At 40.8% G+C, this 17285-nt stretch overlaps 3 protein-coding genes across 3 annotated transcripts; all 3 read left to right on the top strand.

The window, feature by feature from the left end:
• LOC141594651 (uncharacterized) lies at positions 1-1108 on the top strand. The gene is made up of 2 exons (XM_074414655.1): positions 1-52; positions 717-1108. The coding sequence occupies exons 1-2, from the start codon at positions 1-3 to the stop codon at positions 1106-1108; spliced, it is 444 nt and encodes a 147-aa protein (XP_074270756.1).
• A 2580-nt stretch (positions 1109-3688) lies between these two features.
• LOC141594650 (uncharacterized) lies at positions 3689-14889 on the top strand. Its single transcript, XM_074414654.1, has 4 exons — positions 3689-4851; positions 6594-6694; positions 13381-13923; positions 14261-14889. The coding sequence occupies exons 1-4, from the start codon at positions 3689-3691 to the stop codon at positions 14887-14889; spliced, it is 2436 nt and encodes an 811-aa protein (XP_074270755.1).
• A 1038-nt stretch (positions 14890-15927) lies between these two features.
• LOC141594649 (uncharacterized) lies at positions 15928-16407 on the top strand. Its single transcript, XM_074414653.1, has one exon. The coding sequence runs from the start codon at positions 15928-15930 to the stop codon at positions 16405-16407; it is 480 nt and encodes a 159-aa protein (XP_074270754.1).
• The last annotated feature ends 878 nt before the right edge of the window (positions 16408-17285 follow it).

Genomic DNA, 17285 nt, shown 5'->3' with positions numbered 1-17285 from the left:
ATGATGGTGATGCTTCTGCGAAACACTGATCAATCATGTGGGTTGTGTAACGGTACAACTTACGAGACTAATTGTGACTGATCTGGGGGCATGATGGGCTCCTATTTCTACATAGTTTTGGCACCATTTTAAGCTCATTTGGTAACACTTGGTGACGGTTTTAGACGATTTTGACGTTATTGAGCCAATTCCATGTGCTTCACCATTTAGCATGGTTTCAAGTGAAGATTAAGAAGTCAAGAGATAGAGAGAAGTGTCCAAGGAAGAGCCAAGAACAAGCATTGAAGAAATACCACAAAAAAGCCTTCCAAAGGATCAAGTAAAGCACGAAAGAAAGACGCGTTCCAGGACCAAACTCGCACCGTGCGAGTTTCCAGACACCAGAACTCGCACGGTGCGAAATTTCTGGGTTTGATGGCGTTTTGTATTACGGGCCTCTCCTTTGTTAAGCCCATAATTATTAGGTTACGTTAGACTATAAATAGGATGTTTGCAAGTAGGTTAAGAGATCTTTTGCTCACTTTAATTAATCAAGTTGTAATTTGGGAATATTTTCGTCTTTTTGAATTGGGTTTAGATCTAAGCATGGAGAACTAATCTCCTTTTCTTAACATATGCAAGGTTAGAGACATTATGCATACTGGTTATCAGAATAACTGTTGGGTTGCTGATCCTAATGGTTATTCCATAAGCTCGGGTTATCATTGGTCATGCAGGACTGCACCCCCGCATGCGATGGTATCAGGAAGTGTGGGATACTTGGTGTGTGCCTAAACACTCCTTTATTGGTTGGCTCATTCATCATGAAGCTTTGAATACAAGGGAGAAATTGTTTTCCATAGGAGTGGAAGATTCTAGGCATTGTGTTCTTTGTGAAAAGGATGTGGAGACTCATGCTCACTTGTTTGGTTTGTGTGAGTACAGTAGCAGAATTCTGAATGGTATGGAGAATTGGTTACGGGTTGGGCTGGCTGGAGTTCCTCATGCTAGTTCAACAATGCAGATTAAAGTTTGTCATATGGTAAAGATGGCTTGTTGGTACTATCTTTGGATGGAAAGGAATCGTTGCAGAATGGAAGCGAGATTAACTAGGCCTGAGATCGTCTGATCTTGGAAGTCACAGGGCTCATTAGATCACGAATTCAAGAAATGCTCCCAAAGCAAAGGTAGGGTATCTTTGATAAAACGTGGCTTCTCCATTTAGGCATTTATGTAATTTAGTTTGTGTTGGTATTGATGTACCAAGAAGTAGTTTGATGAAATGCATTGTAATGACTTCATTTTAAGATTATTAATGAAAAGCCCACATTTAACCAAAAAAAAATCTCCTTTTCTTAATCCGACTCAAAGACTTAATCTTTGGTTGTAAGACTCCCTAATCTTTCCTTAATTATTATTATTGTTCTTAATCTCTTGTGTTTAATTGCTTAATTTTGGAATCCTTGTTAGATTATTGTGATTAAGTGTGATTTCCTTGTTACATAATCTTTCCAAGTTCCTTAATTTATTGTTGTTGGGTTTATTAAGTGTGATTTCCTTGTAATCCCATGTTGAAACAACTTGTTATTAGACTAATGAATGTGATTTCTTCTTGGTTTAATTAACATTAGAGAGATTAAGTTGTAATTGCTCATTAATTGTGATTTCATTGTGAGTAATTCCACCTATTAGATTCTTATTGCTTCATCTTCTTGTTAATTAATCTATGTGTGTGATTTCCACTAGAGGAGTTGATAAGTTGGGCCAATCATTAAGTGTGATTTCCTTGTGATTGACTTCTAATTAAGGGAATTTGGAGATTTAATCTCACTAATAGGACAATAATATTGATTAGAAGGATTGATTGAGGGGTTTTGTCAACTAAAGTGCCTAACTTTGGGTCGGTTTAAGTCTCTTAAAATTGATTAATTTTCATCTTAAAACTCACTTGTTTGATTGCTTGCCTCATACTCTTGTTTGAATTTCTTTTAATTGTCCTTGAAAAACTCAACCAAACCCCCCCCCCCCCCCCTTTACATATTTGTTGTTATTGTTGTCACAATTGTTCTAATTGCTCTTTTAATTTCACTATTGCAAAACCCATCTTCTCTTGGGTTCGATCCCTTGCTTACTATTTTACTAGTTTATAATTAGTGTTAATTAGTGTGTTTAGTGGTATATAAATTGTTAATTTGGCCGTCCTTTATTGCGACATTTTAGGCTTGTCAAATTTTGGCGCCGTTGCCGGGGAAGGTAACGGTTTTGCTAGTGTTTTTATTGGTATTTTTAGTATAGCTGTGTTAGTTAATCTTTGTTTCTTGTTGATAGTGTCTTGTTCATCACTTGTGTGAACTTTTTGATTGTGTGCTCTTGTGTAGAGTTGTTTATGGTCAATACTAGGAATTCAAGTGAACCACTTTTTCCATTCAATCCGGAAATTCAAAGATCACTTGCTTGGATAGGAGGAGGTATTAGAAGAGACACCCCGGTTATTGAAGAAGTTAACCCCGTTTCTCAACAAGACCAAGAAGAAGAGAACACCCTTTCCTTTGAATCCCAACCCATACCCATTCAAATCATCATGGGTGATCGTGAGGACGAACAACCACAAGGACATGGTGAGAGAGAGAATCCACCAAAGCCTAAAACCATCAAAGAACTTACCGCCCCGGATCTTACACAAGTGCCCTTGTGTATCTCCTTTCCGGCCTTGGCGGAAAATGCCACCTTTGAATTGAAGTCCGGGCTCATTCACCAATTGCTCCAATTCCATGGACTTAGCACGGAAGATCCCAACAAGCATCTAAACAAATTTCATGTGGTTTGCTCAAGCATGAAGCCTAATGGGGTTACCGATGAGCAACTTCAACTAAGGGCCTTCCCTTTTTCACTCAAGGACGCGGCAAACGATTGGCTTTATTATCTCCCTACCGGGAGCATCACCACTTGGAATCAAATGAAGAAGGCTTTCTTAGAAAAGTATTTTCCCGCTAGTCTCTCATCTCAATTGAAGAAAGAAATAAGTAATGTTGAACAAATGGATGGGGAGAACTTGTATGAGTATTGGGAGAGGTTTAAACAACTTCTTGGTAGTTGCCCATACCATGGGTATACCGACCACGACCTTCTCTTGAACTTTTGTGGTGGTCTACTTGAGGATGATGCTAGGATGATTAAAGCCGCCACTTGTGGAGGGATTGAATATATGTCGGTCCAAGAAGCAAATGAGTTGATTAAAAGATTGGTAGGAAGCTCTAGAAATTTTGGGAGGAGAATTAAGAAGACAAGTTGAACATTCTCTTCAAGGCAAAGCTCCAACCATATGGAGGAGAAAGTTGATTTTATTACCAATTTGGTCAAGGAACTTACAAAAGGAGGTGGGAGTGCTTCTCATGTGAAATTTTGTGGTCTTTGTAATGACCCAACTCATCCCACCGATGGGTGTCCATCTTTGCAAACGGAGGAGGCAATTGAAGCGGTGAAGGCTATTGGGTTTAGGAAGTTTGACCCCTATTCCAACACTTACAATGAAGGGTGGAAATCTCATCCAAATATGGGTTGGGGTGGAAACCAAAATCAAAACCAAAATCAAAACCAAAATCAAAATCAAAAAGGGGCTTCAAACTCTTCATTTCAAAAGCCAAATCAAAATCAAAACCAATCCCAAAATTCCTTGGAAGAGATGATGAAAACACTTACCATGAATCAAATGGCAATGCAACAAAATACCAAGGAATTTCAAACCGCCGTGCTTCAACAAAACCGACTCACCGACTCTAGGTTTGTTAACCTTGAGACCCAAGTTGGTCAAATCCTCACTACACTCAATTCTCAACCCACTCAAGGAGGGAGCCTCCCTTCTCACACCATTCCTCCACCCACCAAAGAACAAGCAAAAGCGGTCTCTTTGAGGAATGGTAGAGAGTTGGTAGAGGCACCCAAGGGTCCTAAGAAGACAAGACCACTTCTTATTGTTCATGAAGTGGAGGATGTGGTTGAAGATGAAATTGAAGTGGTAGTGGAACAAGGGGGAGCATCTACACCTCAACAAGTGAGGATCTATGAACCTCTTCCGGAATATGAGCCACAAGCTCCATTTCCAAGTGCTTTGAATGATACAAGAATAATTGACAAAAAAACTTCAAGCCTTTACGATATCTTTCGTAAAGTGGAGGTAAATATTCCTCTTCTTGACCTCCTTAGTAGTGTACCCAAGCATGCAAAGTTTTTAAAAGAGTTGTGCACTACTAAGAGGTCCAACAAGGCAAAAAGCATGAAAAAGGTAAGGGCTAGTGAACATGTGTCGGCAATTTTTCAAAAACGTTTGCCACAAAAATGTAGTGATCCGGGCATGTTCACCATCTCTTGCAAAATTGGTGACTTGGATTGTCAACATGCTATGCTTGATTTAGGTGCATCCATTAATGTCTTGCCCAATTACCTTTATGAGTCACTCAAGTTAGGGCCTTTGAAACCGACTCGTACGGTCATTTTTTTGGCCGATAGGTCCAATATCTATCCTAAGGGAATTGTGGAAGATGTCTTGGTGAAGGTGGGGGAAATGCTTTTCCCCGCCGACTTCTATGTGATTGAAATGGAACCCGAGAAAGGCTCCACTCCCATTTTGTTGGGAAGGCCTTTCATGAGAACTTCCAACACCAAGATTGATGTATCTAATGGACGCCTCTCAATGGAATTTGAGGGGGAAAATATTGAGTATAGCATACATGAGGCTATGAAATACCCATCCGAGACTTCATCTTTGTGTATTCTTGAAATTTTTGAACCAATTGTGCAAACCGTGTATGAATTGTGCAAAGTTGATGCATTAAATGTTGTTTTGACTAATGGATTGGTTGGAGAGGATACGGGGTATGATTTGTCTTGTAATTTGCAGGAAACAATCAAGGACCTAGAGGAAAATCCCCCAATGGAATAATGGGAAGAAAAGGAAGAAATCCGGAAAACAGCAGGTGATGCGTGTCTTTTATATGATGTTTTACATCCTATTTTCCACGCATTTCAGAGCTCATTTGTGTAGTTTAAGCTACCATTTCCCCTATTTCCGTCTACTTTCGTGTTTTTGTACATTATTGCAGAAATGTGAAGAATTCAGCGGAAATTGAGCTAAATCCGTCCCCGAGTATCCTGCATTGCATTTGACGTGAAGTATTCACTTAAGGAACGAGCTTGGTGTGCATTTCGAGGCCCAAAAGACAAGTCCACGAGAAATTAGAAGTCGAGTACCAGCTAAAGCAGTCGATCAACCGCTCCTTTTAGTCGATCGACCAACCCTCGGGTTCCATAAACTACTGTACACTGCTATTCAGTCGATCGACCGCCATGCTTAGTCGATCGACCAAGCCGCTACTCAGACGTGAAGATATAGAACGAGTTTTCCAAAGCCCATTGTGTTTAGGTTTTGATAATAAGTGTTACGTATATTCCTATATAACGTAACTTAGGTTTTGAGAATAATCATCCAGTTACATCTAATAATTATTCAAGTTTAGCATACAGTTCTTTATCAAATAATTAGGGTTCGAAATTTTATACAATTTATCTTCATTCGGTTTCTGATTCTTGCTCTGCAATTTCGGTATTCTTCTGCTCTTAATTTAGTTCTCTTTATTATCGTTTGTAGGAGAGAATTGCTAGTTAGTTTCCCGAAACCAATTTACCGCTTTATGTTAATTGTTCGTTCAACTGTTTTAAGCATGAATTCAGTAATCTATATCGTCAATATTATTGTTATTTTCGTCATAGCCATGAGTAGTTAATTACCTCGTGCTAGGATGTAGGGAATCTATAGTTTAGGCGGCGTAGAATTAAATTGGCCTGAATCGCGTGTTGGTCGATCGACCACCCTACTCGGTCGATCGACTGACCACGTGAGGTTTACCTTCGTTTTAATTGATTTAAAAGTTGTATTTGACGAATCGAATGCATGGGACCAGTTAAATGCTTAATATATGACTGACCCATTAGATCGAAAGATAGGGACAGTTGTTAGATCACCAATTAAAATGACTAAACTAAGCTGAGATCGAAAGATAGGTAAAGTTTAGACTGTTAGTCACTTTTCAGAACGAAAGTTAGTATTAGTGATATTAGGGACTTATAGCGAGATCGAAAGATGCTATTTGTTAAGAGTGGACCGAGAGGACCTCTTGTTTTTTCCGCCTCATGTGTTTGATTTAGACCGAATTAGTTCGCTGCCGCTGAAATTATAGTGAGCCGACCATCCTGGTACCCTTCTTTTATCTGTTTTATCCGTCTATTTAGTTTATTGTCTTTTATTGCCTTTAGCTGTAGACCAATCCAAATCAAACCCCCACTTATCTGTTACCTTAGACTAGAATTAGACAGCTATTAATTACTTTCGCCTCCTTGTGGTTCGACCCTGTTACCACTAGCCTAGGTTAGTTTTAATAGGGATTATAAATCTTATTTTTGTTACTCACAACGACGGGTATCAAAATTTTGGCGCCGTTGCCGGGGAAGGCAATTGTTCTAATTTTTAGTTGTTTTTTTTTTAGTCTTTTCTTAGTTTAAGGGACTTCTGTTCCTTAAACTCTTCTTACATTCTTCCTGTAGTTTCTTCTTATGCGCAGGTCACAGGGTGGAGAACTACTACCATTCAATCCAGAGATTGAGAGAACCTTGCGCGCAAAGAGGAGATTGTTTCAAGACCAACAGTTAGAGGAAGAGTCTGGTTATCATTCTAGCTTTTACGAGAACGAGCTGTTCGAGGAGGATCCACCCTCATCTCCAGTCTCTACTTCTTCAGCTGAGATAGTCACTTCTCCAGAAATTCCAGTCATGGCTGAAGAAGCAACTATAGCGAGTCATTCTGAGCCGACAGCTGCAAATCTATACAAGGGGTTCGAATTACCTGGAGCTGATAGGAAATTCGAACCGAAGCCTTCCTATATCAACTTGGTTGAGAGAAACCAGTTCGGGGGAGCTGCAAATGAAGATGCAGCCAAGCACATGGAGATATTTATTGATTATTGCTGCTCTATACCCCCGCCGACCGGTGTGACCCAGGACCAGATAAAGGAGACTATGTTTATATTCTCACTCCGCGATGCTTTGCAAGGGAGTGGTACGAGATCCGGATCGAGCCGCTCATGGGATCACCGACTGGAATTCTTTGGCCTTGGCATTCTACAAGAAATACTTCTACGCTCAAGACGAATGCCATTAGAGCTCAGATCACGAGCTTTAAACAGGGACCTGATGAGAACTTTCATGAAGCATGGGTCCGTTTCAAGAAGCTGGTGCGAACCATTCCGCACAATGGGTTCGAAAAATTGGAGTCTTTGCAATCAGTTCTATAACGGGTCAGTATGACGATCGAGGGCTATTTTGGATCTTTGCACCAATAGCCGATTTGCTGAGAATATGGGAGAGACCAAGGGGTGGAAGATCATTGATGACTTAGCCACCCATAAAGTGAATATGGGAATTCCAGAGGTAATCAAAGGAGAGCTGCTGAATCTTCTTCTGTAGCTGCACTAGAAGCTCTCACTGCAAGGTTTGACAAATATGAGTTGGGAGGAGCTTCAAAAGGAGGGATGTATCATGTTAATGCTGTTTCAGACGGTCCTTTCGTCTGTAGAAGATGTGGAGCTGAGGGACATGTTTCAGAAAATTGTCCTAGTCCCTTCGAGTCTTGTGATGCCTTTCAACATTATAGGCAGACAAACACGTACTATGAGCCGAATGTCCATCCCAACTTTAGGTGGAGTAGCCAGAATGTCCTGAATCCGACTCAACCTCCAGAGCAGCAGCAGCAACCTTATGTGCCCCCTCACAGCAACAACAGTACCAAAAGCCTCCGTATGTTCCTCAGCAGCAGCAACAAACCCAAAGTTCTGATTTTACTGAGTTGAAGAACTTGCTGCAAAAGGAGTCCCAAGCTAGAGAGGCCAGAATGAAACTGCTAGAGAGCCAAATTGCTCAATTGGCTATCAAGAATACCACTCGAGCTCCGGGACACTTACCGACTCAAACTGACCAAAAGTAGACCCTTAATGCCATCACTTTGAGGAGCGGGTCTACCCTGGAGGGGCCTGCTATGATTGAGGATGCCCCTGAAAAAGATAAGCCGGAACCGAGTCAAAACAAAGCTGGAACGAAAGGTGGAAAGAAAAAGGCGTCTACCAGGTATATCAGTCGATCGACTGACATACCCGGTCGATCGACTGAAGTGCGACAACCAGAAGCTACTGTTCCTGTACAAGTCAGTCGATCGACCGACATCACTGGTCGATCGACTGAGATCGCTGCTGATAGTGAACCTTTTCGTCCTCTGATGCCCAATAACTTGAGGGATCACTTGTTTCGGGGTACGACAGTCCCGAAAATATTGGGGCAAGACCCGAGTCTTTGATGGGTCGATCTTGCTCCGGCACGACCCAATGTTGGTTAATGTCTCACATTTGAGACGGTCTGAAGAGGGTTCAAGCTTCAACAAGGAGAAGGTGGTGGACTTCCAACCTAAGTCCACCGATGCCGGCATGCGAGATTTAGAGGAGAGGGCCAAGTTACGTCTTACAGCCCCTTATCCAGAAAGACTAGTGCCGACGAAGGAACAAGTATCTTTCAATAAATTTGAAAAAGTTATTCGTAGCTTGAATGTACAAGTTCCTTTCCTTGAGTTAGTAAATCAAGTGCCTGCTTATACTAAATTCATGAAACAACTCTTATCTAAGAAAACGTCACTTGAAACTGTGCATACTGCCACATTAACTGAAGAGTCATGCTCTTATTTGTCTCATACTGCACCCCTTAAGCTAGAAGACCCGGGTAGTTTTTCAGTCCCGTGTAATATTGGCACCTTTCCTATTGAGAAAGCCTTATGTGACCTAGGAGCCAGTATTAGTGTAATGCCCTTAAGTCTAGCTAGGAAGCTAAAGTTGACTAGGTTTGCAGTGACCGACATGGCAGTACAGATGGCTGACCGATCTGCGGTCCAGCCAATAGGAGTCTTAGAGGACATCCCCGTGCAAATAGGGAAGTTCTTCTTCCCTGTTGACTTCGTGGTGCTCGATATGCCCGAAGATGCCCACATTCCCATTATTTTGGGTAGACCATTCCTGCACACTGCTGGTGCAGTCATAGATGTTGGTTCGGGTACGTTGACCTTTAAAGTAGGGAAGCATTCCATTGTTTTTGCCCAACCTACTAAGAAGAATGACCCCATGTGGCCTGTAACTTGTAATACGGTTTCTGAAAAGAAATCTTATTTTATACTTCCTGATATGCCTGTCTCTATTTCTACTCCTGTTGTGACACCTCCGCCCCAGACTGGGAGCAAATTAGAGGAAGATTCGTCTATTTCTGATATTGCAGGAGCTGGTTTGGGGAAGGAAGAGCCGCATGTAGCTCCAGCTGTGAAGGAGCCAATCATTTCACGAGGTGGTCTTAGTTACCTTAGCTATGGCACTGATGAGGAAGTTGATGACGAGCCGGTCAAAGCAACAGAGTCTGATTTGGATTCTGACGAGTTCGAAGAGGTCATTGAGTGGGAAGATGTCCGACATGTTGATCCGTTGAGTTCTACGGACGTGGAAGCTAAGAAGGGTGCAGCTGAGAAGATGAGCACCGTTGAGGCCACCTCTTGTAGCCAGAAGCCGACGAAGTGGGCTATACCATGGTCGTTCTTGATCAACTACTAGTTGATCCTATGCTTTACAAACATTTTATTGCTTTTAGACATTTTTTATTGCTTTTGTGTGCGCGAGACTTCGCATTTATTTTTATTGCTTAGGATTTTTAATCGCTTTAGACTTTACTTTGGGTTTTGCGCAATTTTGGGCGCGTATTATTGTGCAATTGCAGGTTTTTAGACCTCATGTGCTCAAATAATTGAGCAAATACGAAGAAATAAGAAGTTACAGCAGTATTTTCAGTCGATCGACTGACCCTTATGGTCGATCGACTGGCCTACAGTTCTCAGGAGCTACTGTTCCTTTCGCTCTGGTCAATCGACTGGGCTATATGGTCGATCGACCGCCCTGCACTGCTATACCTATTCCCGACCTCTCCCCTGCTGTGTTTGGTTGATTTGCGGAATTGAGGGAGTTTTCTACTCCACTTTATCTTCCGTCATTATTTATTTCTTCTAATTTTCTCAATTGTGCACATAAATATCGCTTCATTATTGCTTTCTCGATTTTATGCGTGGTACTTTGTTTGTCTTTTCAGGTACTTATTAGTAGCACTGCTGGCTACTGAAACCTCCTGGCTCACGCTGGTTTGGGGAGGTTTCCTTTGCTGCGCTTAAAGTCTTGTGAGTTCCTGATTTCCACTTCATGTCGTATTTGTTTATTTTCTCGCAAATTCCCATTTCTCTTTTCTTCATTAAATGATTTTGCACAATGGGGACATTGTGCGATTCGGTTTGGGGAAGGGTTTTGCGTCGCATATCATTTGCTTGCATTCACGTTTACATTTCTGTTTTGCATTGTTTATCTCATTTCTTATATATACACAAAATTCCAAAAAAAATTGAAAAATTTCAAAATTTTCAAAAAAATGCACGTTTATTTTAGCATATAGGTCGAGTCGGAATGATAGTATTTCCATGATGACATCGCATTTGCATCTGTTTTTGCCTAAGTCGTGCTTAATTGACATGTTATTAGTAGAATCATATATGCATAGTCTACGAGTTTTCGTTAAATTATTTGCTGAACTTGAGACTTGACTTAGATTTTTGGCAAACTACATCATATTTCTGAGTTTTAGAGCTTATAACTGGTGACATTCATGACCAGTTCATCTAGGATTGTGAGTAGTACTCCTTATGAGACATGTTTCCTTAATGTGCATAAATATGAACTTAATCTGCTTAATACCTGTATGCATTCGGTTTGTGGTTTGTTGACACATGTGGTAGAGGTTTCCCTTTTCTTATTATGCCCATAAGCTCCACACTGCCAAAAACAGCCTTTTGTCCCATTACTACATCCTACACTTAGCCTACCCTTGTCAAGCTAGTAGTCTAGTTTTGGGATTGTTACTTCGTTTTTGGTGGCATTTGCTCTTATTGAGATTTTGTTGGATAAAAAGAATGAAGGAGGAAAAGAATTGAAAAGTTGAAAAGAAAAAAGGAAGAAAAATGATTCGACAAGAAAAAAAAGAGTTCTGTACTGTTCAAAGCAGTCGATCGACTGCCATTTCTGGTCGATCGACTGGGATCCGAGAAAGAAATCAATTCGCATAATTCAAGCCTTTATCGTATGGCGATTTTTGCTCCCATGTTGCATTAGTATCTTATGGGGAGTTGGTTGATTACTTTTATTTTGGAGATTGTGAGTTTTGTGCTTGCTTTAGCACCATTTCGATTGATTATGAGCAAGAAGTGGATGTTGCCGCATGGTTCCGTTTTGGTACTAGCTTGATCACCTGTACCTCCACTTTTCCATAAATGTTTTGCCTCTTCTTGCCCATTACCTCACATATCCCATATATACCTCGGCATGTGTCATGGTCATTTGTTGGTTGGAATGCATATGTACGGTTATAGAGATTACTTTCATATTTTATTGCAGGCATGTTCTTATAGGTCGTAGTTTAGGTGAGAGTCTCTACAAAATAAATTCTTTCTACCCTCTTATATATTCACCTATGCTTATATGTGATATGAGCGACCCGTGAGAGTCCGATTTGATAAGTCTCTATAGTTGACGGTTCAGCAGTTTTGACGACTTTATAACTCGTTTGCATGATTCACATTTCTAATTGATTGTTGGTTATTGCATTAAAATGGTTTAGGCTTTACAGTTTGCAATTCGCTCTGAGATTGAACTCGTTCCATTAGGTCAATAGATCGAGTCTAGTTCTTGCTTGGGGACAAGCAAGGGTTTGGTTTGGGGAAGTTTGATGCGTGTCTTTTATATGATGTTTTACATCCTATTTTCCACGCATTTCAGAGCTCATTTGTGTAGTTTAAGCTACCATTTCCCCTATTTCCGTCTACTTTCGTGTTTTTGTACATTATTGCAGAAATGTGAAGAATTCAGCGGAAATTGAGCTAAATCCGTCCCCGAGTATCCTGCATTGCATTTGACGTGAAGTATTCACTTAAGGAACGAGCTTGGTGTGCATTTCGAGGCCCAAAAGACAAGTCCACGAGAAATTAGAAGTCGAGTACCAGCTAAAGCAGTCGATCGACCGCTCCTTTTAGTCGATCGACCAACCCTCGGGTTCCATAAACTACTGTACACTGCTATTCAGTCGATCGACCGCCATGCTTAGTCGATCGACCAAGCCGCTACTCAGACGTGAAGATATAGAACGAGTTTTCCAAAGCCCATTGTGTTTAGGTTTTGATAATAAGTGTTACGTATATTCCTATATAACGTAACTTAGGTTTTGAGAATAATCATCTAGTTACATCTAATAATTATTCAAGTTTAGCATACAGTTCTTTATCAAATAATTAGGGTTCGAAATTTTATACAATTTATCTTCATTCGGTTTCTGATTCTTGCTCTGCAATTTCGGTATTCTTCTGCTCTTAATTTAGTTCTCTTTATTATCGTTTGTAGGAGAGAATTGCTAGTTAGTTTCCCGAAACCAATTTACCGCTTTATGTTAATTGTTCGTTCAACTGTTTTAAGCATGAATTCAGTAATCTATATCGTCAATATTATTGTTATTTTCGTCATAGCCATGAGTAGCTAATTACCTCGTGCTAGGATGTAGGGAATCTATAGTTTAGGCGGCGTAGAATTAAATTGGCCTGAATCGCGTGTTGGTCGATCGACCACCCTACTCGGTCGATCGACTGACCACGTGAGGTTTACCTTCGTTTTAATTGATTTAAAAGTTGTATTTGACGAATCAAATGCATGGGACCAGTTAAATGCTTAATATATGACTGACCCATTAGATCGAAAGATAGGGACAGTTGTTAGATCACCAATTAAAATGACTAAACTAAGCTGAGATCGAAAGATAGGTAAAGTTTAGACTGTTAGTCACTTTTCAGAACGAAAGTTAGTATTAGTGATATTAGGGACTTATAGCGAGATCGAAAGATGCTATTTGTTAAGAGTGGACCGAGAGGACCTCTTGTTTTTCCCGCCTCATGTGTTTGATTTAGACCGACTTAGTTCGCTGCCGCCGAAATTATAGTGAGCCGACCATCCTGGTACCCTTCTTTTATCTGTTTTATCCGTCTATTTAGTTTATTGTCTTTTATTGCCTTTAGCTGTAGACCAATCCAAATCAAACCCCCACTTATCTGTTACCTTAGACTAGAATTAGACAGCTATTAATTACTTTCGCCTCCTTGTGGTTCGACCCTGTTACCACTAGCCTAGGTTAGTTTTAATAGGAATTATAAATCTTATTTTTGGTACTCACAACGACGGGTATCAGCAGGGAACTCGCACCGTGCGAGTTTCCCAGTCCCAGAACTCGCACCGTGCGAGTTTGCTCCTGTCCAATATTTTTTCTTCCTTTCTTCCAAATTGTTAGAAGAGCTACCAAAAGAGAAACTCGTTCCCTCTATTGTCAAGCCTCCTATTGTTGAATTGAAGCCCTTACCAAGCCACTTGAAGTATGCATTTCCAGGAAATGAAGAAACTTTACCGGTAATTATTTCAAGCAAGCTTACTAAGGAGCAAGAAGAGGCTCTCATCCGAGTTCTTAAGCAACACAAGGAAGCAATTGGGTGGACAATGGCCGACATCAAAGGCATTAGTCCCACTCTATGCATGCATCGGATTCTTCTTGAAGATGAAGCAAAGCCCGTTCGACAACCACAAAGGCGTTTGAACCCTCCAATGATGGATGTGGTGAATAAAGAGGTACTCAAACTCCTTCATGTAGGTATGATCTATCCTGTCTCCGATAGTCAATGGGTTAGTCCAACCCAAGTTGTCCCAAAGAAATCTGGGCTAACGGTAGTCGAGAATCATGAAGGTGTTTTAACCCCCCACTCGAGTTCAAAATGGGTGGCGGGTATGTATCGACTACCGTAGGCTCAATGCCGTGACCCGAAAAGATCACTTCCCGCTTCCCTTCATGGATCAAATGTTGGAAAGGTTAGCGGGAAAAGCTTTTTATTGCTTTTTGGATGGCTACTCGGGTTATTTTCAAATCCCAATTGCACCCGAGGACCAAACAAAAACAACCTTCACATGTCCCTTTGGAACGTTTGCCTATAGAAAGATGCCTTTCGGTCTTTGTAATGCTCCGGGAACGTTCCAAAGGTGCATGATGAGTATCTTTTCGGATCATGTTGCGGACTTTATTGAAGTGTTCATGGACGATTTTACCGTCCATGGCCAATCTTTTGAGGATTGTTTGAGTCATCTCACTTGGGTTTTGCAAAGATGTATTGAAACCAACCTCGTTCTCAACCATGAGAAATGTCATTTCATGGTTGATGAAGGAATAGTTTTGGGACATGTGATCTCCTCTAGGGGGATTGAGGTTGATAAGGCCAAGGTGGATACCATTCGGACCTTGCCTTATCCTACTAACGTGCGTGAAGTGAGATCTTTCCTAGGTCATGCCGGGTTCTACCGGCGTTTCATTAAGGATTTCTCCAAGATTGTCGCTCCTCTATGCAAGCTACTTCAAAAGGATTGTGAATTTATCATGAGTGAAGAATGCAAGGGAGCTTTTGATATGCTTAAGGAGAAGCTTATTTCGGAACCTATAATCCAACCTCCCAATTGGAATGAACCGTTTGAGATAATGTCGGACGCAAATAATTATGCCCTTGGCGCGGTTATTCAATATGCGTCGACAATGATGAATGAGGCTCAAAGAAACTATACAACTACCGAGAAAGAATTTCTTGCGGTGGTGTTTTCCTTAGAGAAATTTCGACCTTATATTCTTGGAGCCAAGGTCATCATCTTCACGGATCATGCCGCTTAAAGGCATTTGGTGAACAAGAAGGAGTCCAAGCCCCGTTTGATGAGATGGGTACTACTTTTGAGTGAGTTTGACGTTGAACTCAAAGACAAGAATGGCACAACTAACACGGCGGCGGATCACCTAAGTAGAATTGTGCAAGAGAATCCTCAAGAAGTCTTGGAATCACCAATACAAGCTTCCTTTCCGGATGATACACTCCTAGCATTGTCCACCATTGAACCATGGTATGCCCACATAGTCAACTTTTTGGTCTTACAAGAGTTTCCAAAGGGTCTTTCTCGCTCTCAACGGGACAAGATCAAGAGTGATACTAAGTATTATGTGTGGGATGACCCATACCTTTGGAAATTTTGTGCCGATCAAGTTATTAGGAGATGTGTCCCGGATACCGAAATCATTCCGATTCTCAAATTTTGTCATGAGTATGCTTGCGGCGGGCATTTTGGAGCCAAGAAAACGGCTAGAAAAGTCTTGGGAAGCGGTTTCTTTTGGCCCACATTATTCCGAGATTCTCATGCTATGGTGAAGACATGTGATAGATGCCAAAGAGTTGGCAACATTTCAAAAAGAGGAGAAATGCCACAAACTCTCATGATCTATTGTGAAATATTTGATGTGTGGGGGTATTGACTTTATGGGACCATTTCCCGCATCTTGTGGCAATATTTATATACTCTTAGCGGTGGACTATGTCTCCAAGTGGGTGGAGGCTAAAGCCACCAAGACCGATGATGCAAAGGTAGTTGGAGAATTCATCAAAACCAACATCTTTTCTCGGTTTGGTTTCCCAAAAGCCCTTATAAGCGACCGTGGCACTCACTTTTGCAACAAAGCCATTGGAGCTCTTCTCAAAAAGTATGGGGTACTTCATAAAGTATCAACCGCCTATCACCCACAAACCAACGGTCAAGCCGAGGTTTCTAATAGGGAGATTAAGGCTATCCTTGAAAGACGGTGAATCCCGACCGCGAGGATTGGAGCTTGAGGTTGGATGATGCCTTGTGGGCCTATCGCACGGCTTACAAAACGCCAATCGAGATGTCACCTTACCGCTTACTTTTTGGGAAACCGTGTCATCTACCCGTAGAGGTTGAGCATAGAGCTTATTGGGCAATCAAGTCGTTCAACTTGCAAATGAATGAAGCGGGTCTTCATAGGAAACTTCAACTACAAGAATTGGAAGAAATTCGGAATGATGCTTATGAGAATGCTTCAATTTACAAGGCAAGAACAAGAGCATGGCACGATAACATGATTTCAAGAAGAGTGTTCCAAGTGGGAGAGAAAGTCTTACTCTTTCAAAATCGGCTTAGACTTTTCTCCGGGAAATTGAGGTCTAGGTGGATGGGACCATATGAAGTGGTTCGTGTGTTCCCATATGGAGCAATTGAAATCAAATGCTTTAAATCTGGGAAAGTTTTGAAAGTGAATGGGCAAAGGCTTAAGCATTATCATGAAGGAATTGAAGTGGGTGAAGTGGAAACCCTCCACCTTGTTGATCCAATTTACTCCAATTAATGAAGATGCAACTTTGTCGAGCCATCCACGTTAAATAAACGGCAAAAGTTTGTAAATATTTCTTTCTCTTGCATATTTAAATTCCGCATTGCATTGTCTTTATTGCATTTTTCATATTTAAATTAATTGCATCCTTTAATTCTTGCATAATAAATTAAATCATTTGCATTTTCATTAATGTTTTTAGCATGTTAGGATGGTTTAATGTGTGTTTTAGTGATAGGATACCAACTCAAGGGCATATGTGAAGAAAAGAAGGAAGAATGATGGGTAAAAGAATTGGCTAGAGTGGAGAATTAAGCAACAAAAAAGTCACTTCCAGCAGCAATGTCGCACCGTGTGACTTTCCCAATGCCTATTCTCGCACCGTGCGAGAAAACTGAAAGACCCCTTTTCAGCTCGTTTTTCCCACGACGTCTCCATTAGTTCTTCCCCAATTCCTTTAACATTCAACCTCTCTCTTCACCCTAACCCTAAACCCCTAAAAATCACCCATCAAAACCTTCTCAAATCACCCAAATCAAGCAATTAACCTTCAAGTTTTATCAACTTTCATTACCCAACATCAATTTGGGCAAGGTAATTGCAGAAAAATCACAACACCATCAACTATTTCGACCTAGGGTTTCAAAGGATTGAAGAATTGAAGATTTTTGGGTTGCAAATTGGATTGAAGGGACGAATTTAAGCAATTTTGGTTAGCATTCATCAACCAACAACACAAACAAGGATCAAAGGGAGGTATAACACCTTATTCTTCTCCTTGTCATTCATAGTTTACTAAATTTCGAATTTGAGTGCTTCAAAATCGAAATTTAGTTGTTTAATTGTGTTGAAGTTTGTCCTTAAACAATCTTTTAACTTGTGAAGTGTTTTTA

Source organism: Silene latifolia, chromosome 8, assembly GCF_048544455.1.
Source record: "Silene latifolia isolate original U9 population chromosome 8, ASM4854445v1, whole genome shotgun sequence".
In the NCBI taxonomy this organism is placed as follows: domain Eukaryota; kingdom Viridiplantae; phylum Streptophyta; class Magnoliopsida; order Caryophyllales; family Caryophyllaceae; genus Silene; species Silene latifolia.
This window is presented reverse-complemented; position numbering and strand designations above follow the sequence as displayed.